Source organism: Gracilinanus agilis, chromosome 3 (assembly GCF_016433145.1).
Source record: "Gracilinanus agilis isolate LMUSP501 chromosome 3, AgileGrace, whole genome shotgun sequence".
Taxonomy (NCBI): Eukaryota; Metazoa; Chordata; class Mammalia; order Didelphimorphia; family Didelphidae; genus Gracilinanus; species Gracilinanus agilis.
Genome location: NC_058132.1, coordinates 391,442,412 through 391,469,619, shown reverse-complemented (window position 1 = coordinate 391,469,619; position 27,208 = coordinate 391,442,412). Strand labels below are relative to the sequence as shown.

The window sequence follows — 27,208 nt, the reverse complement described above, 5'->3', positions numbered from 1 at the left end:
GTAGAAAAGTATTATATGAGCAAAACTTTTTAGGTGAATCAGAAGACAAATAAATACACTTCACTCATCTACCCTTCCCCCCTCCTCCTCTTTCTAGCTCATTAACTTATTAACTTTTTCACTGTGTTTGAAGTCAAAACATATGTTTTATGTCTTCTCATAAATTAAGTAAAAAATATAAAATCTTGCTCAATTAGAGCTTAATTAATTAGCTCTTAGACCCTACCTTGTTTTATAAAAACCTGAGGAAAGTCTTTTCCCCTAAGATTTTTCTCCTCTTCTTCTCAGACCTTGAGTTCATAAACTTACCCAAATAAAAAAGCTACTAGCCACATAATTTATTAACAGTAACAAATAGTATCGAGACTTAGATAAATATTTCAACAATATATTGCTTCTGAAAAAAGATCATAGTGAAATTTACCTCTGTGCTCTTCAAAAGCAAGTGGAAAAGATGCTGTTGGATCTGTCTCCCACTAAAATTTACAACTTCTGACTTTTCTAAAACACTGAAACAACAGTTAAATAATTCTGTTTCCTTAGGCTAATATTTAAAGTCTCTCAAGGATTATCCTCAAAAAAGTCTTCCCCACAGAATAAAAGTTAAACTCAGTTCTTTCACAATATCTTTTGGGACTTATTGAAAAAAATGACATTTAACTCTCCAAGTCTCTTACAAATGCCTTCTCCCATGGAAGTTAACTATAGTCTTTTTATCTATGAAAATCAGCTATCAATATCTCCTCAAGAGAGTTTTCTTCTTTCAATACTTCACACTGAATCTTCCTCTCACTTAAAAGCAAAGGACAGTAACCAGTTTAGTTCAGTGTCAGACAATCACAATAATGTGAATATCACAAGAAATCAAGTGAATTTTTGGTTTCCCAGTACATATAAATATATGTTTATATTTTACTGTAGTTTTAAAGTATGCAATAGTATTGTGCCAAAATAAAACAATGTACATAATTAAATTGATGTATTACTAAAAATGCTAATTATTATGTGATCTTTTAGAAAGTTGTAATCTTTTTGCCAGTAAGGCTGCACTTTAGTGTTGATGGCTGCTGACTGATCAGGGTGGTGAGTGGTTGCTGAAGGTTGGAGTGGCTATGGCAAATTCTTAAAATAAGACAATAAAGTCTTTGCATTGATTGACTTTTGAACTCTTAAGAGCCATTGTAGTGTTAATAATTGGCCTGATATCAATATTATTTGTCTCAGGGAATAGGGAGGCTTTAGGAGAGGAAGAGAAATGGGAGAATGGTTGGTCATTGGAGCAGTCAGAAAACACAATATGTTGATTAAGTTTGTGTCTTACATGGCCAAAATTCATGGTGTCCCAAAAATTACAATAGTAACATCAAAGATCACTGATCAGAAATCATTAAAATAAATATGAAATAATACTTTAAAAGTTTATAACATTGTAAGAATTACTAAATGTGATATAGAGAAAAGTGTAAACACATATTGTTGAAGAAAGGATGTGATAGACTTGCTTGCTGAATGGTTGACAAACCATTTTTTTACATGCAATATTGACAAAATGCAATAAAGCAAAGCACAATAGAATGAGGTATGCCTGTACTGCTAGATTTACATATTTAAATGAGAAACAAAAACTTAAGACTAAAGCTTGCTTTTCATTGTCTATTTTAGTTAGTCACTTAATTTTCTTAAGAGCTAATGTCAAGTGAGGCTATTTTTGTTAAGAAAGTTTGAACCTGGAAGCAGCACATGATTCTTTTACTCTGTAGCTTTGAAACACACACTTCTTTGGCCCATTCATTATTCATTAAGGCATTTTTTTCTCACATAAACTGTATTCTCCTTAACAATCACTGCAAATAATTGATTTAACATTAATTTATAATTATACTAATCCCACATTGTCAATTATGGAGTAAGTTCTTAATTATAGTCATTAATAGCCATTGCTCTCCTTTCTTCCATGTCCTTTATGCCTATTTCTAAAATATATTAGAATTCTGTACTTTTGTGTTAACAAAAATTAGCAAGATCTTTAAACTATTAAAACCTGCATCGTGATGTGACATCTCACCAAAAACCAAAAACAAAAAGATACTTTACAACCAATTTTTTTTACAAGAATAATTAAAATCTATGACCATTTTTTCCTATTCCTTTGGATTATTTGCATGAAAATGACTCCTTTATTTAGAGAAATATATGGCCTGAAAAGAAACTCAGAGAAAGTTCATGGAAGAAAGAAATCAAAGATGGTAATGCTTAGAAGAGAAGTGGTGGGTTATTGTCCTTCATACACGAAGAAGACCAAAATAATGTCCCTGGTGATGTCTTTTGACTCATGCATAAATTGGATTTAAGTAAGGCAGAGTTGTACAAACTGTCAGCCTTACTCTTCCAGGCCTCAAAATCCAGGGGCAAGACAAAAGTCAAAATGTCTGGTGATAGCTCAGGATGCAGATGATGACCTTGACTTTCTCAATGTCTAACCAAGCCCCAATAGCTTCCTAGTGCTGGCTACCACTGTCTTTATGGCTATTGGAACAAATTGTCCTCATCTACCCCTTCCATCAAGAGAAGTTTACTGATGCCTCTAGTAGACACCCCACCTAATTCAATGATATATTTTAAATCTGTGAGTTATCCTCAATATGGTTTAGTCCACCTACCAACATGGTCTACCAGGGAATGACTGCTGTGCATGCTACAGCTTCTTGGATCCACAGATGGGAGCTGGGTGGCAATTGGATACTGAAGGTGAATGAACAGCCCTGAAAAGAGGCTGGCAAGGCTCAAACCAAGGATACTAGTCCTCCCTGAACCTTCCATACATTCCTAGAAGAGAGGCACATTGTTGTAAGCTATTAAAGAACAGCGCTGGTAGAAATTGGACACTGGGAGATAAGGAAGAAAATTAAGAGAAAGATTTTGTTATAGCCAGGCTATAGATCACCTGTTTGTTTTTCCTGGATGTGGCAGGTGGAGGGAAACTAGATAGGTAGACAGATGACTAGCAGTTTCTTTGAGCATCAAAACATTTCTGATTCTTTTCCCCTTGCTTGCTCCTCTTTCCTTTATAACCTGACCTACCTTATCTTTCCAAATTCATTGTCTATGACCTCCATCCTATGCTCTGTGTTCAAGCAAAATTGACCTTCAATCCTTTAGTTCATGTGAGTCACTCATCCCATCTCTTGGTGCCTTTTCATTGACTATCTGCCAACCATAGAATGCATTCTCTTCTCAATCCCACCTCTTTGAATCCCTCTCTTTCTTTAGGATATAGCTCAAATTATAATGAGAGGAAACCTTAGCAATCCTCTAAAACTTTATAGATAAATAAGAAAATTGAAGTCTAGAAATCTTGTCTAAGACCATACAGGAAGGAGAGATCAGACACTAGAACCCAAAGTTCTGGACTACCATTCTGGTACTTTCTTCATTACATCAAATGAAAATGAATTACAATACAAATAAAAAGATGAAATTAATTAGATCCATTCCTGAAAAATAAATTATGAGTTTTTAGATCATTTTAGATCAGATTTCAAAAAAGATTGTTCCAAATTATTTTTACTTTTAAAATCACAAAATTATATTATTTGCTGGGATTTGAATATAATATTTAAAGGATCAACCATGAGAAATCAATTAAAAATGAAGAAATAAAATGAAAATATTTTAGGATTAGTTAAGACATGGAGAAAAAACCTGCCTTGCTCTATCCTTGAGACTTTACCCTAGCTGCCTTACTAGAATAATTTGCTCTAAGCACAAATAAGATTTCTTTTATTTTTTTGTTTACAAAATATTAATTATTTATATTTTCAAAAAGAAAAAAAAGCCCATTTGGAAGTTCTCTTCATAGAAGAAAGAAAAGGAAAGAAACCAGAACTTGCTCCTATGCAGGTGGCAAGTCAAGTACTAAGAACTGAGCATTTCAGAGCCAGGAATTTTTCATGACAGACAATTTGGAATCATGCCCAGTGTCTTTAAAAGAATGCATGCCGTTTGATCCAGCAATACTTCTACTGGGTTTATCCAAAAAGATAAAAAAATCCTGGCAGGGAACTGTTTATATAAAAATATTTATAGCTATGCTCTTTGTGGTAACAAAAAACTGGAAAATGAGGGGATGACCCTTAATTGGGCAATGGCTAAACAAATTATGGTATATGATGGTGATGGAATACTTTTTTGCTATAAGGAATGATGAATTGGTGGATTTTTATAAAAACTGGAAAGACCTATATGAGCTGATGCTCAGTGAAATAAGCAGAACAAGAAGAACATTATGAACAGAGACTAACAATGTGGGATGATCAGATATAATTGACTTTGCTACTAATAGCCATGCAGTGATCCAGGACAATTCTGTGGGACTTAAGAGAAAGAATGCTATCCACATCTAGAGAAAGAACTGTGGGAGTAAAAATTCAAAAGAAAATATGTGATTTATCACTTGTTTATATGGGGTTTTGGTCTTAAAGTGTGTGTGTGTGTGTGTGTGTGTGTGTGTGTGTGTATATATATATATATATATCCAGAAGGTGGGGATGAGAGGAAGAAGAAAACATAAATCACATAACCATGTAAAAATTTAAAAATTAAAAAAAAACATATTGCCTTTCAGAATGGTTGTTTCAGTTCACAATTCCATCAACACTATATTACTGACCCAGTTTTCTCCCATCCCTTCCAACATTTATCATTTTCCTTTTTGGTCCTGTTAGCCAATTTGATAAGTGTGAGGGATGTCTCAGAGTTTTCTAATCCACAGTGATTGGAACATTTTTTCATATGATTATAGTTAATGTTAATCTCTTCCTCAAAGAACTGCCTGTTCAAATCCTTTGACCATTTTTTCAATTGGGGAGTGCTTTGTATTCTTATAAATTTAACTCAATTCTCTATTTGAGAAATGAAGCTTTTGTTAGGGACACTTGCTACAATCACCAAAATTTATTTCTCTTTGAGTCTTTATTTCATCAGTTTCATTTGTACAAAGCCTTTTAAATTTAATATGATCAACATTATTCATTTCATTTTTCATAGTGTTCTCTATATCTTATTTGTCATAAATTCTTTTATTATCCATAAGTCTGACAGATAAACTTTTCCATGTTTCCCAATTTGTTTATGGTGTCACCCTTTATTTCTAGATCAAGTATCCATTTTGACTTTATTTTGTATGGTGTGAGATGTTCATCCTTGCCTAGCGTGTGCCATAATTGCTTTCCAGTTTTCCCAGAAGTTTTTTGTTAAATAGTTAATTCTTTCCCCCATAGCTTGGATTTTTGAGTTTATTGAACACTAAGTTGCTATGGACATTAATGACAATATGTTGATTTCCTAATCTATTCTATTGATCCACCACTCTACTTCTTAACCAGTATCAGATTGTTTTAATGATTACTGCTTTTTGGCATAGTTTGAGATATGATATGGTCAGGCCTCCTTCCTTAATATTTTTTCATTAATTTTCTTGATATTTCTGGTCTCTTGTTCTTCCAGATGAATATTTATGAATATTTATTTATGAAGATAGCTTTCTGGATGAGTTTAGTAATGAAAAGGAAGAGACATGTAGGACAATAATTATTGAGGATGATAAGATCAAGTGAGCTATTTTTCTTAAAGTTAGAAGAGACAGGTATTTTTGTCAGTGGCAAAAAGATGTCAATTTGATAAGGAGAGATTGGGCATGATAATATGGTTAATTTGCTGGATAAGATGAGAGGGAATCATATATAGGATATATGTAAGGGGGTTGGCCTTGACAAAGAACAAATAGACATTGTTTCCAAAGGATAATACCCTTTCCATACTCCACTCAAGTCAGATAACATATGGAGTTTTGTGTTCAGTTCTGAGTACCCCCAACAAAGTAAGAAACATTAATATTCTGAATGTTAACCAAGATGGTGAAAATCAATAAACTCATGCCAAATGAAAATCAATTGAAAGAATGAAGGACATAAAATTTGTTGAAGATTTTGTGGGGGTAGGAGAGAAGCACAGGGCAAATAAGGGATAAGATAGCTATCTTTAGTATTTGAAAAAGTGTGCTTTGCAAGATCAACTAGATTTGTTCTGATTAGCCCCAGAGGGTAGAAACAATGACAGTGAGTAGAGGCTGAAAGTAAGAAAATTTATACCTAATGTCAGGAGAAACTCCCTAACAAAAAATATGAAGCAATTGGAAAAAAAGTGCCTTAGGTGCTGCTTGGTTGCTGATGCAAAGGTTCGATAACCACTTCTTACAGATGGTATAATGTGGATTACTTTTGAGTAAGACTTGGGCTTTTGTGTCACCTTTGAAAACTAAAATTCTGTGATTTAATGGCTTTCTGATTATGTGACTATGATAACACTCTTGCTTTCAGGGAGCTTGGATATTGATATCATTGATGCAAAATTTAAATCTAAGACATTTAGACTAAATTAAACTACATAAAGTTGCTAGGAACATATATTGTTTAAAAATCAATAAGTAAATGGATTTCAATTCTACTTTGCTTTAGTTCCTGCATGATTCTGAATTTTTCAACTAGCTATTGAGTAAGCTGGATAATACTATTTATCTTTTTTTGGTAAACCTATAACTTAATAAATTACCCAAAGCACAGAAAGAATAAGTGATTTGTTTGACATCATGACCAGACAGTGTCAAAGTTGAGATCTGAACCCAAATTTTCCTAACACCAACTCTAGCATGCTCTGTCTATTGGGCATGAAATCTCTGCTCAAAACAAACAAAACTTATTTTGTGAAGAAAGGAGGGAAATATACTTAATTTGTAGAAAATGTACAATATTATCCTGAAAAAGAGAACTCACAAAATTTCCATTTCTTTGATTCTGGTAGCTTTTTTTAATGGAGAAAAAATTCATGTGATATAAATGGAGAATGAGTTTACCCAGACAGTTGTCTTCATTGATTCCAATGTATGCCCAAGATGTTCGTATGCTCAGTTGCACTCAGAAATTGTAAAGCAATAAGTACTTTTTTTTTTCGCTGCCATTCTTGAAAAAGTAACACTATCCTTCTGTTTCTATTTCCATATTTTGTTAAATGTAAGCATTCCAAATATGTGGGTTTTTCCCCTTAAAATCTATGCTGAAAATTTGCATTTATTGAGCTATTGAACTTTTTAGTAGTGAGTTCCTTTTTTTCCAGGTTTTTTAAAGAGTAAGATGAGGGAGGGAGAAAGAGAAAAAGAAAAAAAAAGGAGAGGAAGGAGAAATGTTTTTGAAGGTGATCATACTTAGGTAGAGTTAAATTTATGACTATCAATAATGATTAATTAAATTATTTAAAGAAAGTTGCCCCAGTTTATTCATTGTTTGAAATCATCTTTTTTTAAAGCTCTCATTGAAAAGGTTTTATTATGTGCATAACTTCATTCAAAGCCATTTGGATACAGAATTTATAGTTAGCAGAAATAATGTCCTTGGTTTAAGGTTTTTGTCTTCTGTGCTGTCTCCCAGCTTCTTCTTTAGTGAATTTCAAGTATGTATAAACAGAAATAGGTTATATAAAGACTTTGGTTTTTAATTTGTATTGTGCAGTAGATATGGCTGCTTGCTACAATTCATCATATTGTAATGGTAATGCAATTTGTATTTTATCATTGAGGAAGATTATTTGAATAATAATTTTCAAAGTAGGCATGCAGTAAAGGCTGTTATTAAGCCTCTAAATAAAGGTCTATGTTTTGTTACAAATTTCTAAGAGCTTTTTATTCTAATAGGAGTATAGGAGGATATGCTCATCCTCTGACTGTAGATAAGGTGGAGAGATAAGAATTAAATGATAGTGCTATTAGATGTATTTGAAACTGGATGAGAGATAAGATGCAAAAAAGTTGTTAATGGGGTGGTTAACTTGAAAAGATGTCTGTGGAGAAGTCATTAAGGATTTGTCTGTATAATCTCTGCCAGATATACAATTCCAATGGGGTATATGGAAATGGCAGGTAAGTGGTGCAGTGGATAGAGTGTCTGTCTGGAAGATTTGAGTTCAAATCCAACCTCAGACACTTGCTAGCTTTATGATCCTGGGCAAGGCACATAACTCTGCATCAGTTTCATCATCTGTAAAATGAATTGGAGAAGGAAATGTCAAATAATTCTACTATCTTTGCTAAGAGAAACACAAATGGGTTAACAATCACACATGACAAATGACTGAAAAAGAACAAGAGCACATAGAAATGATCATTGGTGTCTGCCAGAGGGTTTGACTCACATTGCAGCTTCCAGAAACTCACTTATTTTGAAACAAAAAACTACCAGCCAGCTAAGTAGAACCTACAGGTATTTAATGTGTATTTTGAAATTCCAGTCTTTTATTTCATATGATTATATTATTTTGGACTAGAAACTCCAAAGATCCTTTGGTCTCTCATTAAAGCAAAAGGGAAAGAGAAAAGCAAGGGGAAAAAAAAAACAACAAAAACAAGACCGCAATAAAGTAAACCTTAGGTGAATACTGATCAGGCTTTACTCTTTCTCCACTTTAATTCTTTTTTCTAAATACTGATTTATATTATGATTACGTGGCTAGCAATGGACTTCCGGACATTGAGGCACCTTAATATATGACACTGCATTACAAAATCAGGATCTAAAAATGCTTGAGTGAAGATTTGAATCAAATCAGATGAAATTTGAAAGGTAGAAATATAAAATACTACACTTTGGTTTAAAAAAACCAACTTCATAAACTGCCTACCATGATTAGACAACAATTCACATGAAAAATATAAGTGAATTCTACAATTATATAGCAACCAGAAACTAATGCATCCAGAGAAGCACATTTCCCAGGACAGGAGTGGTAATAATCTTCCTGGTCAACTCATGTTTGTAGTGCTGCATTTTGTTATGAATGAAACTTTTTAAAATGCATTGATACAGATTAAAACAATATGTTTTTCACTTTATTTTCTTTATCCATTTTTTCCTTATAATGGAATATGTGCCTGTCATGACATGATAAACATGGAAATATGTATTGTATGATAGCACATATATAATCTATATCATCTCACTTGCTCTCTCGGGGAGAGTGGAGTAGAAAGAGGGAAGGAGAGAAAAGGATTGTAAAATGCAAAAAAATTGCAGAAAATTATTATAAAAATTATGTCTATATGTAATTAGGAAAAATAAAATTAAAAAAGAAATAATACTTTATTATTGGCAGGACTGGGAAAAGAAGGGGAAAACTATATAGTAGAGGTATAATAAAATAAATTTTAAATAGGTGTCTAAAAAAGAAGATATGGAAAGTTGAAGCACACCCAAAGGAGATTAACAGCATCATAGGATACCTCAGGGTCATGTCATATGAGAATCAAATGAAGAAACTATAGCTATTTTGTTTGGAAAAGAAATATTTCATAGAGAACATGATAGCTGCCTTCAGGAATTTTGAGAACCTCCAATGTGGAATAGGGCTTCTACTCATTCTGGAGCAATGGTTGAACAGATTTAATTTCAGTGTAAGGGGGAATATTCTAACAATTAGTGGTTTCAAAATTGACCAAAAAGGTTTTGAGTTCTTTCACTAGAGAGTCTCAAGTAGAGCACTTCTTGGAAATGCTATAGAAGTGATTCCTATTGAAGTACAAATTAAACTAGATGGTCTTTGAAACTTCCTCTGATGTCACTATCTTCTGTAGGACTGTCTCTCCTTTTCACATATGGCTTCCAAGATCTTTGTTTCTGTCTTCTTCCTCCCTTTTTAGAATGCCATTTATATCCAGTTTTGCCCACTTTCTACTATATACATTGCAATGTTTGAAGACTCAGTGCTGTAGAGAAGTTGTAGTTATTTTTTGTTAGGGGCTCCAAGATTCCTAGGAATGTACAAGTCCTAAACATCCCTCTGAAAAGTCCTGCCTAAAATAGTATTGTTTAAAGATTCCCCATGTTATTTTAATGTAGATCTTATCTATCAATATTGAATGTTCTTGACACTTCTACAATGACAAAAAAAAGGCAACATCTGGTTGAAAAATAGATAGGTATTTTTATGTCATAATAAATACATTGACAATATTCTAGAAGTGTTATGATACAAAAACTGCAAAATAGTAGAATTTTATAGAATCAAGCACTGTAATCATGCTGCTAGCCTGGGAACAGTAGAAGCGGGGGATAAGGACCAAGTTTTAAAAATGCATGTCTGAAATGTCAAATTGAAGTTTCAAAACATAAAGGCAAAGCTAAGTACAGATTTTGCATTTTCAGTATTCTGCCATCTCTTATTTTACTTCCTCTGCCCTCCAGACCACCCCTCCTCTGTCTTGATTTTCCATTGTTAACTCCTATCTGTCCTGGTTTACCTTCTCTATCATGTCCACAGGCTTTACACTCTTCTTTTGTGCCCTTTTGACTATAAAAGAGTTATCTATTTTGTTCAATTCCATCTATGTTCTGTGATATGCTAAGTGATCTTAGAAATCTATGTCATAGTCTCAAACTCTTCTTTTTCAGTAATATAGGATACATTTAGTGGATTTGTTGAATTTATCAAGATTTCAACTGATTTCTGAGAATGCCTTTTACTTAAGCTGTTAAATTGTAGCTTTTTCAATTATGTGTGTCTGTAAATCATGTCTGTGTAATGCAAATGGACTTCCTTGCATTTTAAATATTTCATTCTATTTATCGTTTAATGTACTGGAACAGTCTGAAAAGACACTAATTGTACAACACCCAATTTATTTTATTGTGCAGCATTTGGAAGTTCCTGATGACAAATCTTTGGGCGCTTCGTTGATGGAGACTGAAGTAAACCTGGACAGCTACCAAACAGCTTTAGAAGAAGTATTGTCATGGCTTCTCTCGGCTGAAGATGCATTGCAAGCACAAGGTGAAATTTCAAAAGATGTAGAAGAAGTGAAGGAACAGTTTCATACACATGAGGTAAAAAGCATTTTTAAAAATTATCTTAAGAATAATATACCCATCACCCTTTTGAACTTCAGCAATCTATATCTAAGGACATAAATTATCTAGATTTGGAGATATAATTTCTGGATAGGAATTCCAGCCCTGCTTCTTAATACTTGTGTCTGGGGGCAGCTGGGTAGCACAGTGGATTGAGAGCCAGGCCTAGAGATGGGAGGTCTTGGGTTCAAATCTGACCTCAGACACATTTCCTAGCTGTGTGATCCTGGAGTGACCTAACCCATCATTGCCTAGCCCTTACCACTCTTCTGCTTAGAACTATTTAATATACAGTATGTATTCTAAGATGGAAGGTAAGAGTTTAAAAAAATATTTATGCCAATTTTAGCAGCAAATCACTAAGTCATTTCCCTTCTCTGGGATAAATTTTTATTATCTGAATCATGGAGAGGTTAGACTAGAGAATTTATAAGATCCTTTCTATCTCCAAATTCATGATGCTTTAATGGTATTAACTATTAATGATTATATTATTTATTATATATTATTATTTTGTGATACATATTATTAATAGCATTGTCTGTCCTTGACTTTCAATACATTTTAGTAGTGTTGATTTAGTTTTGATATTGAAAGATGTCATATGTTTTAAAATGACAAATACATTCTTAATTTTAAATTCTTAAGGTAACTCAAAACTAAATTAAGACTTTCATTAAACAGTTTATAAAAGAAAATTTTGATAAATTGTTAAGAATCATTGGAAAATTTAAGGCCTAAAAATGTAAAAAACAAAGCAAAACAAAAAAATCTATATTGTGCTAAAGATATTGGTTAACATTGATAGCCTATTTTTGTGGCAGGGTTATATGATGGAATTAACAGCTCATCAGGGACGAGTTGGCAATGTTCTACAATTGGGAAGCCAATTGATCAGAGTTGGGAAACTCTCAGAAGATGAAGAAAATGAAGTCCAAGAACAAATGAATCTCCTCAATTCTCGATGGGAATGCCTCAGGGTAGCCAGCATGGAAAAACAAAGCAAGTAAGTCACAAAGAGCAAAAAAAAAAGGGGGGGGAGTCATTTTAGGGTGGTGTTTCTGGGGTTCTGGTACAGATGTGGAATGTCTACAGGATACTCTCTTACCTTTGCAGTCTCAGATATAATACCAACTTTGGAATATTCACTGAAATTGAAGTAAAAAGCTGGAATTGATAGTTACATGCCATTTTGTGTTTTAGAAGGTAACATTAAACATAGGTCACAGATTTGAACAGATTATTTCTTTAAAAAACAAGTTAAAACATAGAAAAAATTGAGTGAGGCATTATGAAGGGAAATTTATGCATGTATTATTTCAATACACTTGACAAGGAAATTGAGATTTGCTTTTCTTAAGAAATTACCCTTGAATTCAAGAAATTGAAATATTCATTTGTTTATAGATGTAAGGACAAAATCCTTTAGAAATCTTTTTGGATTTCTAAAAATATATTGAATTAGTCAGAAATAGCTTTTGCGAATTATTCCTGAAATATGCCTGATTCTTACAAAGAAAATGAAAAAGACACTAATTTAGGAGATTTTGCTTTGATTTGTACCATTTTGTGTCAGCATGTGTAATCTACCTAAGCAACCTATACTTAAGTTTAACTGAAAAGAGATGAAATGTTAACTATGATTTAAAATATATTAAGCACATATTTCTGTAGATTGCTTCAATAAGTCCAGGATTTTTGATTAAACGTTATAGGAACTCTCCTTTATGTACAGGGACACCAGTAACCCTCTACTGATGTCATTAGCATATAAGCACTATATATGGTACCTATTGTATGCCTATCACTGAACTAAGTGTGTTACAAATATTGTTTCATTTGGTCTTCACAACAATCCTGTAATATAGATATTATTATCCTCATTTTATAGCTGAGAAACTGAGGGAAACAGGTTAATTGGCTTGTCAATAGCTAACAAATATCTGAAGTCAGGTCTCCTTAACTTTAATCCCAGGGCTGTATTCACTGTGCTATCTAACTACCTCTAGGTGAGACCTGAACATCTTTGAAAAAAACTAAGAATTATCTGAAGCATAAACTTCTCTATTTTTTACTCCTTCCATTTTCTTGAACTCATTAAAACCTTCTCCTTATGACATTGCTTCTGTGACCCATCCTTGACCTACTCACTCTCTAATACCCCTGATTTAAAGATTCTAATTCTTCTAGAGTCTCCTTCTAACACTATCACTCATCCACTTCCAACCAGATCCTGATGGCCATCACCTTTTTTTCCCTTTTAAACCCTTACCTTCCATCTTAAAATTAATATTGTGTTTTGATTCCAAGAGAGAAGAGTGGTAAGGGCTAGACAATGGAGGTTAAATGACTTGCCCAGAATTACATAGCTAGGAAATATCTGAGACCAGATTTGAACCCAGCATCTCCCATCTCTAGTTCTGGCTCTCAATCCACTAAGCCACTCAACAGCCCCTGCCATTGCCTTTCAATCCTTAGGACATTTTCCTTCCTTTCCTCAATCAATTCATGACTTGGTTTGTAATCAATCTTTCTTCCCCTTCTAATCCAACCTTCATACAAGAAGATGTCAATGTACATATTAGTGTTCCCTCAAATACCCTAATTTCTCAGTCTGCTCCATTTTCATGACCAGCTCTTTCTCTCTGCCTCAGCTACACACCAAAAATGGTCATTCCCCTGATCTTGTCATCACCCCTTAATTTTCCACTTTCATGTTCAAAATTCCTTTTTTTCTAATTAACCTTTAACGTTCCATCTTTCCCTGTGCTTTTCTGGGTATTTTTCATTATTTCCATTCATGACACCCCCTTTCTTCTGTCCCAGTTGATATACTTTCCTAGGCTCTCTAATTCACTTCCCTTCCTTTGCTTGTCTCAAACCCTTGGTGAAACAGCTCAAGTCTGTATTATTCCGTATTCCCAAAACATTTGCCCTATCACCACTCATGTCTTTTCAGTTTCCAACATGGATTACTCTAATTCCAATGATCTACCCCCTTCACTCCCACTTACATACTGCTGAAGCACAGAGCTAGAAGAAATCCATGAAACCATGTGGAGTCCACTAGAGATGTATGTTATCTCATCTGAACTGAGCCTTCATGGCAACTAGGTAATCAATCATTCTACTCCTCCCTAATCAATTAGTTACACTACTTAACAGAGACCGTTCCAAAACTTCTCTCTCAGTCTTCCCATAAGCAACATTCACTTTATCTTAAAGGTAATATTCTGCTTATTTTCCTTCCAATGCCCATTTTTTCTTTGGATCTTACTGCACCAATTGATGAAGAATTGTTCTCCAATTTTTAACTTACCCATGACGGAATTTTTGAGATTAATAACTCCCTTTTGTCAAGTTGTTTTAACAACAATAAAAAAGATTTGTTTTCTTTTTCTTTAAACATTATTATAATTATAGAAAATTCAGTGTATGTCACTTGGCTGGCATTACTTTGACTAAGACACTTTCTAACAAAATGGAAAAATAACCTGGTGAGAAGCAGCTTGTAGCAGATTATATTTTCTGTATCATTGGCTGAAACACAAAGTAATGCCTTTTAGCAAAACAATGGCAATATCACTGGAATCATGGAGCAAATGAGATGCTGGAATTAAGAGGAAGAGGTACCTGGGCTCATGCCCTTCTCTCTGGTCCCTATTAGGTGGGCATCCGTGGGTGTCTTCTCTTCACTCAATATGTCAAACACTCCCTTTCCTCATGTCTAAAATGGGAATTGTAATACCTGCTAAACATAACTGGGCTATGAGACTCCTATGAGGTATAGGACTTTGCAGAACCTCAAAATGCTAAAATATTATATATACTAACATATAACGTCATATATGTTACTACATCACATATACATATAAATACATGCATGTATGTATATATGCACATATATAACATGCATATATATGTATGTCTATATATGTGAACATATTTATGTGTGTGTATACTCAGTTGGGGGAGTGTGGAAGAAGGGGCAGTTGTGGGTGGGGGTGAGAAGTAAGTAATCAAGGCAGAAAAAGTCAGTGTTAGATTTCAAAATCATGGCCCCATCAGGAATGCAGCACTTTCAATTAAAGGTCATGGGGAAACCGGTCAATTTGCATTGTCTCTGATGCTTTAAAGCAACACAAAATATGAATTTAAAGAGTCTTTTAAAAAGGCCCTTTCCAAGGTTTTTAGGCTTCTGGCACATGTACCTTTTGAATATTTTACTTCTTGTTTTCAGTCAGCCAGCAAGTTTATTAAATATTTATTTTACTAGGTGTCAGGAATTGTGCTTTGCACATATCAAGGTCTCTATGAATATATAGACAGTTGTTAAATGTAGAAGTAAGATTAATGGTGAAGAAAAGAAAAGAAGGAAGAGAAGGAGATGGAGGAAGAAGAAGAGAAGGAGAAGGAGGAGGAGGAGGAGGAAAAGAAGCTGAGAGAAGAGGAAGAAAAGGAAGAATGGGAAATAAGAACAAGAAAGCTTGGTTATATCTATATGTGTCATCTTTCTTGTTCTTGTTTATTTTTCTTCTTACTCTTCCCACTCTTCTTTCTTCTCTTCCTCCCACTTTCTCTTCTTTTTCTTTTCTTCTTCAACATTACTATTAATTTCCCTTATTATAATTAGCAACTGGCTATATATTCATCGTGTTCTTGATATCTACAAAACACAGTTCCTGGCAACTAATAAATGCTTAATAAATCCTTGTTGATTCTCTAATTGATGGAAAAGTGAAATAAGTCATCAAAAGGATCAGATGTCAGATCTCACACACCTTATACTGTAATCCTTAAAATTCCTATTTTATGATGCTGTAAAGCAAGAGACAATGCAAATCAACAAGTTTCTGTGACCCTTAGTTATATGTACTGTATTCCTAACTAGGCAATGATGCTGCAGTCTGACAATGACTTCTCTTGCCTTCTCTACTCTCTGCCATCTCCAAATCCCCCCTTCCCACCACAAACTTGGTTATTTTCACATCAGATGAAGAAAGACCTGAGCATCTGCTTATTCCAGCTAGTTTTCTCCTTTATGGACTAATGTGCCTGATTTTGTCACTTGTAGGCTGCTTCATAGCCTTGTGCTTTAAAAAATTTGCTTTCACCCAAACCCCTTTCTTTGGCAGACTTTGTTATTCATATTACTCACCATACATCTGATCACTCTTCATCTAGCACTCTCTCTTGACTGCTATTGAATAGACACTTGTGCTCTTATCTCATCTGTTTCATAATCCAACTCTTCACATGTTGAACAGTTCCTTGAGACTGACATCTGTTCTTTTGTCTTTGGTAACGTTTTTAAAAACTAGGACAACCATCACAAGAGAATATTTTTTATTATTATGAAGAAATAATCCTAGTTTTTCCTTTATAGCTCAAATAAAATTAGATCTTGATATCTTTATTTTTAATTTAATATTTAGGAACAACTTAATATGGGAAAAAGCATAAACAGAAGATATAGAGAAAAGGACTTAAGAAAAGTCTTAAGAAAGAAACCTAGTAATAATTAAAAGTTGAAATCTGTGAAAACATCAAAGAGGATGAGAAATTGGGTAACTGGATTTGATTTACTGATGAAAATGAAAGCAGTTGTGTGTATTTTGTAGTGTGATTTCAGGTTGCTGGAACTTGAAGAGTATATTATTAAAAAAATAGTGTCAGTAGATTACAGTATACTTTTTAAGAACTTTGATGTGAAAGGATGATGTGTTTAGATTTGGCAGGGGTGAAAGCACGCTTCTCAGAGACAAAGGTTTGCCCTGGCATTTAACATAAATAGAGAAATTAGAAGAAATAGGTAGTTTGGTGGAGGAAATGATAAATTAAATATTGCTTGATTTGAGTTTGAAGGACATGTATCTAAAAGTATCCGTGTGGAAATAGGAAGACTTGAGCTCAAGTGAGCTCAAATACCTCAGGACTTCACCAGCTATGGAACCCAGAGCAAGTCACTGAACCTCTGTTTGCCTCCATTTCCTCATCAGCAAAATGAGGGGAATACTAGGATGGAGGAAGATTGTGCTTCTGTCTCCTTTCTTTTATCTTCTTTTTTTTTAACTAAGCAAATCTTGAGAACTTTGTCCTTCCAATGTAATATTTTGCCTCATTCAGGATTCTTCCACTAGATCCATACTTTCAAATAATTTCTCTCCTACTATCCTTTTCTCTTTTTACTCCTGATATTGTAAATTTACTAAAGCACTGATCAAAAATCATTTTTTTTATTCTCCACATTGCCTTGCATAGAGTAGACATTCAGGGAGTGTTTACTAAAATAGAAACAAAATGAATGAATGGATGGATGAACAGTAATATAGGCCTAGTTGTTATATAGGTTATACAGACTCCAGGTGTAGATAATTGAGACTCAGTCCAGGAACAACAAGAACAAAATCCCCAATTTTTTAAATAAAAAAGTTTGTTTTAAAGGGCAAATATTTACCCATAGTTAAACAGAAATAAACAGACTACTAATCATAAAAGTAATGACTTTGAATGAACAAGAGGGAAATAGTGTGCTAAATATTGCACTATATAACATTTATTTTAACTTCCTCTCAAGACATCCAAGCTTTCTTCTAGCCTAACTCTGTTAGTGAGTGTTTCTCTTTACTAGTTACTTCTCAGTATGACAGATATTCTTGTTAACACCTTTCCTTACTTCTGATACCTGAACCCTTGGTTTTTATAAATATTCATCACTTTATTGACCACCATTGTTCTGTTGACTGTCTGTTTCTGTTTTCCTCAATATGAAAGGAAGAGGAAGTATAGTTTGAGGGGGAAAAAATGGACAATGAGCAGGAAATCTGGACTCCTGATGCTACTCTGGCCTCATCAGATTCTTCTCCTAATGCCTCCCCTTGGCAAAGAGGGGAGCTTGGTTTTTTGAGGTTGTGCTTGTGAAATACAAAGTATGGAAAGTCTTTTCAAGCTGAAAAGACCTTTAGTAAAGGCCCAGAAAAGTACTTTATGTTTTCCATCTTAAGACCAACTGAGCGACTTTAGTTTCATCACCAGAAGCTTAGCCATCAGGTGATGGAACTTTTGGCCACAGCAACTTGGAAAAACTAAGCTCTTATCTATAAACTTAGGTTTAGGTCTAAATTGTTCCAAATATCTCTTCTTGCCTTTTAGTTTTCTGATGTATCTGAAGAGCAAATTCATTTTTATTTACTTTTATGTTCTAAGTTACAAATCTTTTCAGATAGAACAGTGAAGATCAAACAATATATTTAGTTGTGATTGATTTTTTTTATCTCTCTGAATGATTGTGTCTAGTTTATATAATGGAAAAGATCCAGTTATTAATTTGTCATTTTTGCTTTACCTCCTTTCTTACACCTATCACATTTCTTAGAAAATCTCTAATGCTAGTCATGGGTCTTTAGATTTTATGAATAGGAAAAAAGACAGAAGTATCCAAAGTAGTTCTAAATGTCCTAATCATCCACCAAATCAGTGAAATAATATCATTTACCTGGTAATACAATTTGTCATGCTCTAATACCTCAAAGCAGCATGGAAATAGGCCTGAGAAGTCAAAGACTATGCCAATGCCACATAAGCTCTGGGATTGATTAGAAGTCAAGCATTTGTCATTAAAGAACCAGGAGATTTGATCTTAAGATAATCTCATCAATAGAGCCCTGAGCAATGGGTGATGGATTTTTATTTTTATTTATTTATTTTTTTAAGCATGGCTGCTCATGAGGTTCAGTTGTTAAAATGTAGAGATCTTGTGATCAGCATTGGTGAAAGGAGACTTCAAGGTGCATGATTCAAAGAAAGTTTTGTGAATACTTGGAAAGGGATACAGTGATTATATTAAGTCACAATAGTTTCATTAAAAATTAGTTATGTATGGACAGCTAGATGATGCAGTAGATTGAGAGCCAGACCTAGAGATGGTAGGTACTGGGTTCAAATTTGGCCTTAGAGTACTTCCTAGCTGTTCTGATACTGGACAAATCATATAACCACCATTGCCAGGTCCTTACCACTTTTCTGCCTTGGAACCACTATAAGTACTGATTCTAAGATAGAAGGTAAGGGTTTAAAAAAAATCAATCATGGCAGACTAACCTTATTTCCTTCTTCATATAGTAGGCTGATGCATAAGGGAAATGTAATAAACGTAATATATATGAATTTGAAAGAGGTACTTGGGCGGGAGGCAATGAAAAATAAGTTCATAAATACCTTTCTTTTCTACTGTACAAAATTGGTATGGAAGGCTAGGTGGTTCACTCTTCCTGAGTTCAAATTTTGCCTCAGAAACTTAATAGTTGTGTGACCCTAGCCAAGGCTCTTAACCCTGTTTGTCCCATTTTCCTCATCTATAGGAAGCTGGAGAAGGAAATCACAAATTACTCCAGTTTCTTTATCAAGAAAACCCCAAATGTGGTCATGAAGAGCCAGACAAGACAGAAAAATATACTGACCTGTATGCACCTTTTGGTTTTTCATACTTAAAAGCTTACTTTTCATACTTAAATATGTAGACTTCATATTTAAATGTGATACTTCCATACTTAAATGAAAAATCTTTTAGTTTTTCATACTTAAATGTTTACCTTTACTTCATCTCCTGGTAAAATGTTTCCTTTTCTCTTCAACCCACTCTATTCTGTTTTTTTCTCTACATTATTATTTCCCTCCTCAATATGATAACTTTATAGATATGGATAAATAATTCAATAAAACCTGCTGTTCCTCAAATGAATTAAAATGATAACTCCATTTATAGACTGGCCTAGTAGTACCACACAAATATCTGATAATTTCAAGTATTTAGGAGAGCATCAAAGATTTATTTGAAAACATTTGAAAACCATTTATTATGCTGCTAAGAAATGTCATAACTGAAATAAAGTAAAAATTTTAAATTACATTTTGAAATCTGAGTTTAATACATTCAGAAGAGGATAAGGGAAGTTATGCTTGTATCATAATATGGAAAAACCCTTGGCAAAAAAGTCCAGCTGTGAAAGGATGAGAAGATAACTGGCACTAGGACAACAGAAGATTTTCTTCTCTATGAATAAACTAATTAATTTGATTGAAAAATGCAACCTGCAGAGAGCAAAAGAGATTTACTGACATTTCTACAAGGATTCATAAAGATATGCACAGCAAGTTCCATCAACTTCTCTGATAATTATAGTTAGGACACGAAGGGGGAAAACGAAACCCTTTCTCAGGGTGACACAAAAATGAAAGCAAGATGGTAAAAGAACAAGTGTTGTGAATGGGTATCTATAGAGCTATATACATAGATGTTATGAGTTTTTATTAAATAAGTAGATTTAAATATAGAAAAGGGGAAATATAAATATTATTGAATTGGAAAAATTCAAATAGGAAACAAATAGAAGCTTAAATATCTACAAAGATCTCATATCTTATCTACATATTTTTCACTAAGACAAATTCTCCAGAAACATGGTTTAGTATTATCCTCCCTAATGTACGTGTTCCTTCTTCAGCAAAGGATGATCACACATTTTAATTACTTCCCACTTGTTCCCAGAAACCCATCAAGACTGCTTATGCTATAAAAATTTACACTCAAATTGCTGTGTTGTTTCCAAATGATCTTTGCTACAAAAGAGAACTGGACACCTTGGTCCAAGAGGATAATGATTTTTCATGCTGATGAATGGTCCCAGAAATTAACATAATAAATATTGTATTGGGCAGAATATCTCTTTTGTTAGCCTTATGAAGGAAATCAGAAATACATAAAATTTTTATTAAAATATTTCAAAATGTAAAGGTGGAAAAATGTTAAAGGAACAGCTATTTTCCATGGAACAGAAGGAATTCTGGGTTTAGCAAAAGAGCAAATGAAATTAAAATTGGCATTGTGATCAGTTGAGCAAAACAAATATAAAAAAATGATGAATAAACATCAAGATACAGCACTTCTATACTATGACTTATTAAGGTGGAATTCTTTAAGTGGTTGTACATTTATCCAAGTTTTGGATAGACCTTGACATGGCTTAGTATTATGAAGAAGGAATCAAAAGTTATGTGCTAAATAATAAGTATTCTATGGACCATCTGTACTTGAATTAGGTGTTCAATCAACAAAGATAAAAAATTATAAGATATTTATTATGCTAGGTGCTATTGGAATATATGAACACAGAAATAAAGTTTTAGACATGAAAGGCTCTTAACACCATTAAGTCTAACCTCCACATAAGGAAACCAATACTGTAAGGTTAAATGCCCTGTACAGAGTTACATAGGGACTAAATGCCTGAGGTTGGATTTGAACCCAGGTCTTCCTGATTCCAAGTCCAGAGCTCTATCCATTGTAACTCTACTTTCAAGAAAGTAAGTCACAGTCCCAGCTCTCAAACAGATTAATGGGAATCAAATGGATTAATTGGGAACCTCCAATGACCATTTTCCCCTTACCTATGAGTACTCACAGCTTTCACTTTTGAGACTCTACCCTGGGGTTGAGTGGTCCTACTGGATGGTAAGTGAAAATTCACCAAATTTTATAGTTTGCTTGATACCATGCATCACACTCCATCCAATTAACCAATTCAAGCTAATTGCCTTGCTGCTGCCCTCACAACCAGTAGCACCACCCTAATCCCAAGATCTTGTGCTATGAATAATAAATCAATATAATCATCACAACAAATACCCTATGATTTCTCAGACCAAGACTTTTTTATATATGCTAGATTTCCTCATTAATAGTGTAAACTTCTCGAGTTCTAAGACAGTTTCCTTTGACATGTGTCTCCCTGGTACCTAACACAGTATTTGGCATGTGGTAGATATTTAATAAATACTTGTTCATGCATTCATTCATTTAAATTATAAATCATGGTCATATGTATTCCTAAGGAGTCTGGAATTTATTTAGAAATAAATTATTATTAAATGGGCAACGAATAATGTAGCTTTTAACTTAAAAAATGATGCAATCTTAATCAGAGAACAGAAGTTCTTAAACTTTTTTTGGTGTTATGGAGACTTTCTCAGAATGTTTTTAAAAGCATAAAATAAAATACATAGTAATATAAAGAAAACAAATTATATTGAAATAAAATTATAAAAATATTTCCTTGAAAAAGTTCACCAAAACCAGGCAAAGAATCCTTATGTGTAGAATAAAATGAATTTTAGTTTCTACATATGAAATAATTTGGGTAAGTAAGATACTGGAAGTGGAAAGCTCAAAATGACTGTTGTAAAAGTGCAAATAAGAACTAGTGAAGGCCTGAACTGGTGTGGTAGTAATGGGAATAGAAATGAGAGAGGAGGATAGAATGGATATAGAATTGACTGGACTCTGAAGAGAATTGGAGAAATCAATAATTCATAGATTTAGAACCTGAGAAAGGGAGTGATTCCATTAATGGATGCAAGTAAACAGAAAGTATGGAAGTTAAAAAGTTTTTTTTTTATATTTTACAGTTGGAAAAAGGATACTGCTATGAAAATAAATCATAAAATCAAGTATGGAAGGAAATTTACAGATCATATCATCAATTCTATTTTTTTTTTCTATTTGAGAAAGCTCAGTTTAAAGTGGTTGAAAGATGGGTCTGATATCACAGTCAGAGATAGCACCAGGATGGATCTTCTGAACAGTTCCATTTCTTGGAGATGGTATTAAAACCTATTTTATTTTCATGTGTATGTATATAGTTCCAAATCACTTTATTCTGTACCACCTAGATGATAGGTAGATAGACTGATTGATAAATATATATGTTAAGCTTTTATCGACTTCTCTAAACCTAATCTCTCTTCTAATCGCCAGTCTCATATCTCCGAGATATGCCTCTCAGCATATCAAGCTGGATGACTCTTAGACACGTTGAACCGATCATGCCTAAAGTGAACCTCATTATCTTTCCCTACAAATCCTCTCCCTTACCAAACTTCCCTATTTATTGTGGAGAATATAACCATCTTCCTAGGCATCTGTGTTTGCAATCTAGGCATCAGTAACTAATCACTCTCTCTAAATATCCATTATTTTACCTGCTTCCATGGCTTATTTATTTTTCTTTCATAAAATCTCACTCACAAGCCCATTTTTTCTCCTCTGCCACCAAACACCTCTCATTGGTTCTATAGCAAAAGTTTACTGGTTGGTTTCCCAGTCACAGGTCTCTCCCCACTCATGGCCATTCTTCACTTTGCTTTCAAAATGATTTTCCTAAAGCACAGCCCTGACCATACCATATCTCTCTCTCTCTCTCTCTCTCTCTCTCTCTCTCTCTCTCTCTCTCTCTCTCTCTCTCTCTCTCTCTTTCTCTCTCTTCTCTCTCTCTCTCTCTCTCTCGACTCAGTATCTCTTCTAAGATCAAATATAAAATTCTATTTGGTGCTCAAAGCCCTTCTCACCTCACTGTACCTCATTCTTTAGTCAATTCATGCTTTATCTATTCCCTCTAACTCTTACCAGCTAATCTGAAATCCAGTAGCACTGGCATTTTTGCTTTTCTTTGTATATCACATTCCTTCTCCCAATGATGGGTATTCTACCTGGCCATCTCCTATACCTAGAAGGCTGTGCCTTCTCAACTCTCCTGAATTCCCTGCCTCACCCTCTTAATTATGTTGATTAAATCTGTAAATCTGTTATTTCCAATTGTTTCTGCATATACCTTGTTTGTACATAACTGTTTGCATGTTTTCTCTCTCATTTAGTCTTTGAGCTCCTTGAGAACAGGGACTATATCTTACCTTTCTTTGTATTCTAAGCAATTAGCACTGTTCCTGGTGCATAGTAGATGCTTAATAAATGTTTGTGGATAATCTGACAGTTTAGGAATACAAATACAGGGAAATGAGACCATTCCTATCCTTGAGTTATTAGAATTACATTCTAATGGGAGAAGATAATACATAAAGGGGAGCTGGAAAAGAAAATGGGGAAATTGGAGGGGATCAAGACTGCTAGTGAGGATGTAAAGAATTCAGGAAAATGAATGAATCTGGGAGTGAAGAGAGGATGGTCTAGGCTTCTCAAATAATGAAGTACCTATAGACTTCAAAACTTCTGTTAAAGTGATTATGCAAAAGCTTTCTTACACTTCAGTTCCTTAATTATGTATATGGGTAATCTGTCCCCTGTACCAACACAGATAGTAGCTCTTCTATGATTTAGTAGATAGTATTTGTGAGTTGCTGTGGCTGAAAAAATTCAGGACCCTTAAATACAAACCAGTGAACGATCTGTACTTGGCTGAGTTGGCCCATGATGTATAGTCAGTCACCAAGCCTGTGAGTGCCCAAAGGGTTTTCAGTTCTGTAGGTCCTCTTTTAATATGACTTCCAGACCAGGCAATAGTATTATGTGAAATATCCTTTATAGGAAGATTCTTAAAATTGTTTCTTTTTTTACTCTATTAAATGATTTTCATATTTCACCAAAAACTTCACTCTCAAATTTGTATGTTTCTATAAGTACATATTTTTGTATGTTTTGGCTTTCGGCATGCAGAGCAAAATAGATATATTTCCATATATCATTTGTAACTACATTTGAATTCATTTTTGTATTTGTGGTTTTTCTTTAATAACACTTCTTTATTTGTGTTATTCAGTAAAAAAAGTACAACAGGCATAAATGAATTGATTTCACATTCACTGTTTTCTGATATAGAAGTGGAAAATTCTCCTGTCTCACATTTATGTTAGTTTTGAATATTAGACCTGAACTTAGGCTAATGTTTATGAACTGGAATCAGAAAAATTAGAAAATGGATCAACTTAGCTTAACATGGTAAAAAATAAAAGGAGAGAGAAAGAATTAAATGGATGAAATGATGAAAATGTCTTGCTTCTTCTTAAAAAATTACAGATTAAAAAGCTCTAGTAATTTAACACAAAAGCAGATATGACAGAAAATGACATTTTACAAAAAGCAATTCTGATATTTCTGATTGTACTTCCGCAGTCTGTCTTCTTCTTTGACCTATAATAAAATTTTAATACCATGGCATATTTATTAATATTGCAAGTTGCTATGGAAATAGATATCATCTCAGAATGTCAGCTTTGCCCTTTTGTACCAGCATCAGTTAAATACTTTCTGAACTACAGTATTCTGACAATGTGTTCTTGGTATGTGGTAAGTTTTCTCACTCTAGTTTGTCAGGAGGGTCAATGCAGTTTAGGATTTTATATTAGACTATCTATAGAAATTATCACAAGATACTTAAGATCAGGAAGATATAGGTTCAAATTGTATAAATACTTCATAGTTATGTGTGATCATGGGCAAGTCATTTGAGTGTCAGTTTCTTCATTGGTATCTCTGAGTGTCAGTTTCTTCATTGGTAAATTGAGAATAATTATAACATAACACTGGTTTGATGTAAAGATCAAATGAGATTAATTTTTAGAAAGCATTTTATAAAACACAACAGGCTAGGGGGCAGCTGGGTGGCTCAGTGGATTGAGAGCCAGTCCTAGAGAGGGGAGATCCAAATCTGGCCTCGGGTACTTCCTAGCTGTGTGACCCTGGGCAAGTCACTTAACGCCCCATTGCCTAGCCTTACCATGCTTCTGCCTTGGAACCAATACACAGTATTAATTCTATAATAGAAGGTAAGGATTTTTAATTTTTTAAATTAAATTTATTGTATATTATATTATTATTAAATTAATTATAAAAATAAAAATTTAATTTAATTTAAAAAGCACACATGCACAATGGGCTATATAATTTAGATATAATTATTGTTATATATTGACTCTTGATTGTATTATGTCATAGTAACCTCGTAAGTTCCATGAGGGCAAGGACAATCAATAAGACTATTCTGTTGTAACTTTATGATATTTCTAGAGTTAATATATTCCAATATTTGTATTAATTTACTTAGACCCTGTCTCGTCCCCTTATATTATATATATATGTATATATCTGTTGAGCCAAGAATATATGACATCAATATATTCTGAGTCACTAGTTTAATATTTTTTTAACAGTACCCAATAAACATTGAATGTGTATGTGCATCTTTATATAGATATGTTTTAGACTAATGTTTCCTCAATACACACCATCTACCTGCTGTCCCCCTAGAATCTGGGTGCCCTTGAATAGAACAATGTCCCCAAATTCCCCACGTTCTTATAATCCGGAGGGCAAGGATGTCTAATACTATTTGTGATTAAAATATAAATTCCATAGCTCTTGGTTTAATCTACCTTTATAGGATCATAAGACCATAGAGTTATATCTGCAAAGGACCTTAAAAGTCATCTATTCTATAGTCTTCATTTTACATATCAATCAGCCATTTATTAAGTACCTATGAAGTTCGGGGCACTATGCTACATGCTGGGAATGAGGAAAGAGTCAGGTAAATGAGAAATGAGAAAAAAAAACAGGCTTCATCCTCTGGTTCTCTCACTCCATATTCAGGGGATTTCCACAATACTAATTCCAGCCTTATTTCACTCTGTCCCTGTATTTACTTTACAATCCAGGCAACCAGACTATTCTGTGTTTTCTGATGTTTCTTGTCTCCTTGAATTTGTTCACAATATCCTGCCTTTCAAACATGCTCCTTTTTCCACTTGTTGAAAACTCTCTGTCCTTTTAAGTTTAGATGATAACCTCCTCTGATTCTCACAGCTGAAATATACCTTTACTTTTTTCCCTTCAGCTTTTATCTGGTACAAAATTTACATGTTGTTTCTCCTCTAGACAGTTGAGTGGCTTAATGGATAGAATATTGGACTTGGAGTCAGGAAGACCTAAATTTAAAACTAACTGTTTGACCCCAGACAAGTCATTAACTTACCTATATCAATTTCCTCATCTGCAAAATGGGGATAATAATAGCACTTAATAGGATAATAGGATACAGTGAAATTATATATATATAAAAAGGACTTTGTGAACCTCAAAGCAGTTTTTGTTGTTATTGTTCATTTATTTTCATTTTCATTTTTTTTTATTTTAAACCCTTAACTTCTGTGTATTGACTTATAGATGGAAGAGTGATAAGGGTAGGCAATGGGGGTCAAGTGACTTGCCCAGGGTCACACAGCTGGGAAGTGTCTGAAGCCGGATTTGAACCTAGGACCTCCCGTCTCTAGGCCTGGCTCTCAATCCACTGAGCTACCTAGCTGCCCCCTTGTTCATTTATTTTCAGTTTTGTCTGACTCTTCATGACCCTGTTTGAGATTTTTTTTGGGTAAAGATGATGTTGTTCAGTCACTTCAGTCATATCTGACTCTTC

The 27,208-nt window shown here is 33.8% G+C and overlaps 1 protein-coding gene across 2 annotated transcripts in view; it reads left to right on the top strand.

The window, feature by feature from the left end:
• Window positions 1-27,208, top strand: part of DMD (dystrophin) — a 1,921,557-nt gene that overhangs the window by 177,818 nt on the left and 1,716,531 nt on the right. For both annotated transcript variants that reach the window (XM_044670154.1, XM_044670155.1), the window contains exons 8-9: window positions 10,737-10,925; window positions 11,774-11,955. In XM_044670154.1, coding sequence (XP_044526089.1) covers window positions 10,737-10,925; window positions 11,774-11,955 — 371 coding nt within the window. The remainder of the gene's footprint in view (window positions 1-10,736; window positions 10,926-11,773; window positions 11,956-27,208) is intronic.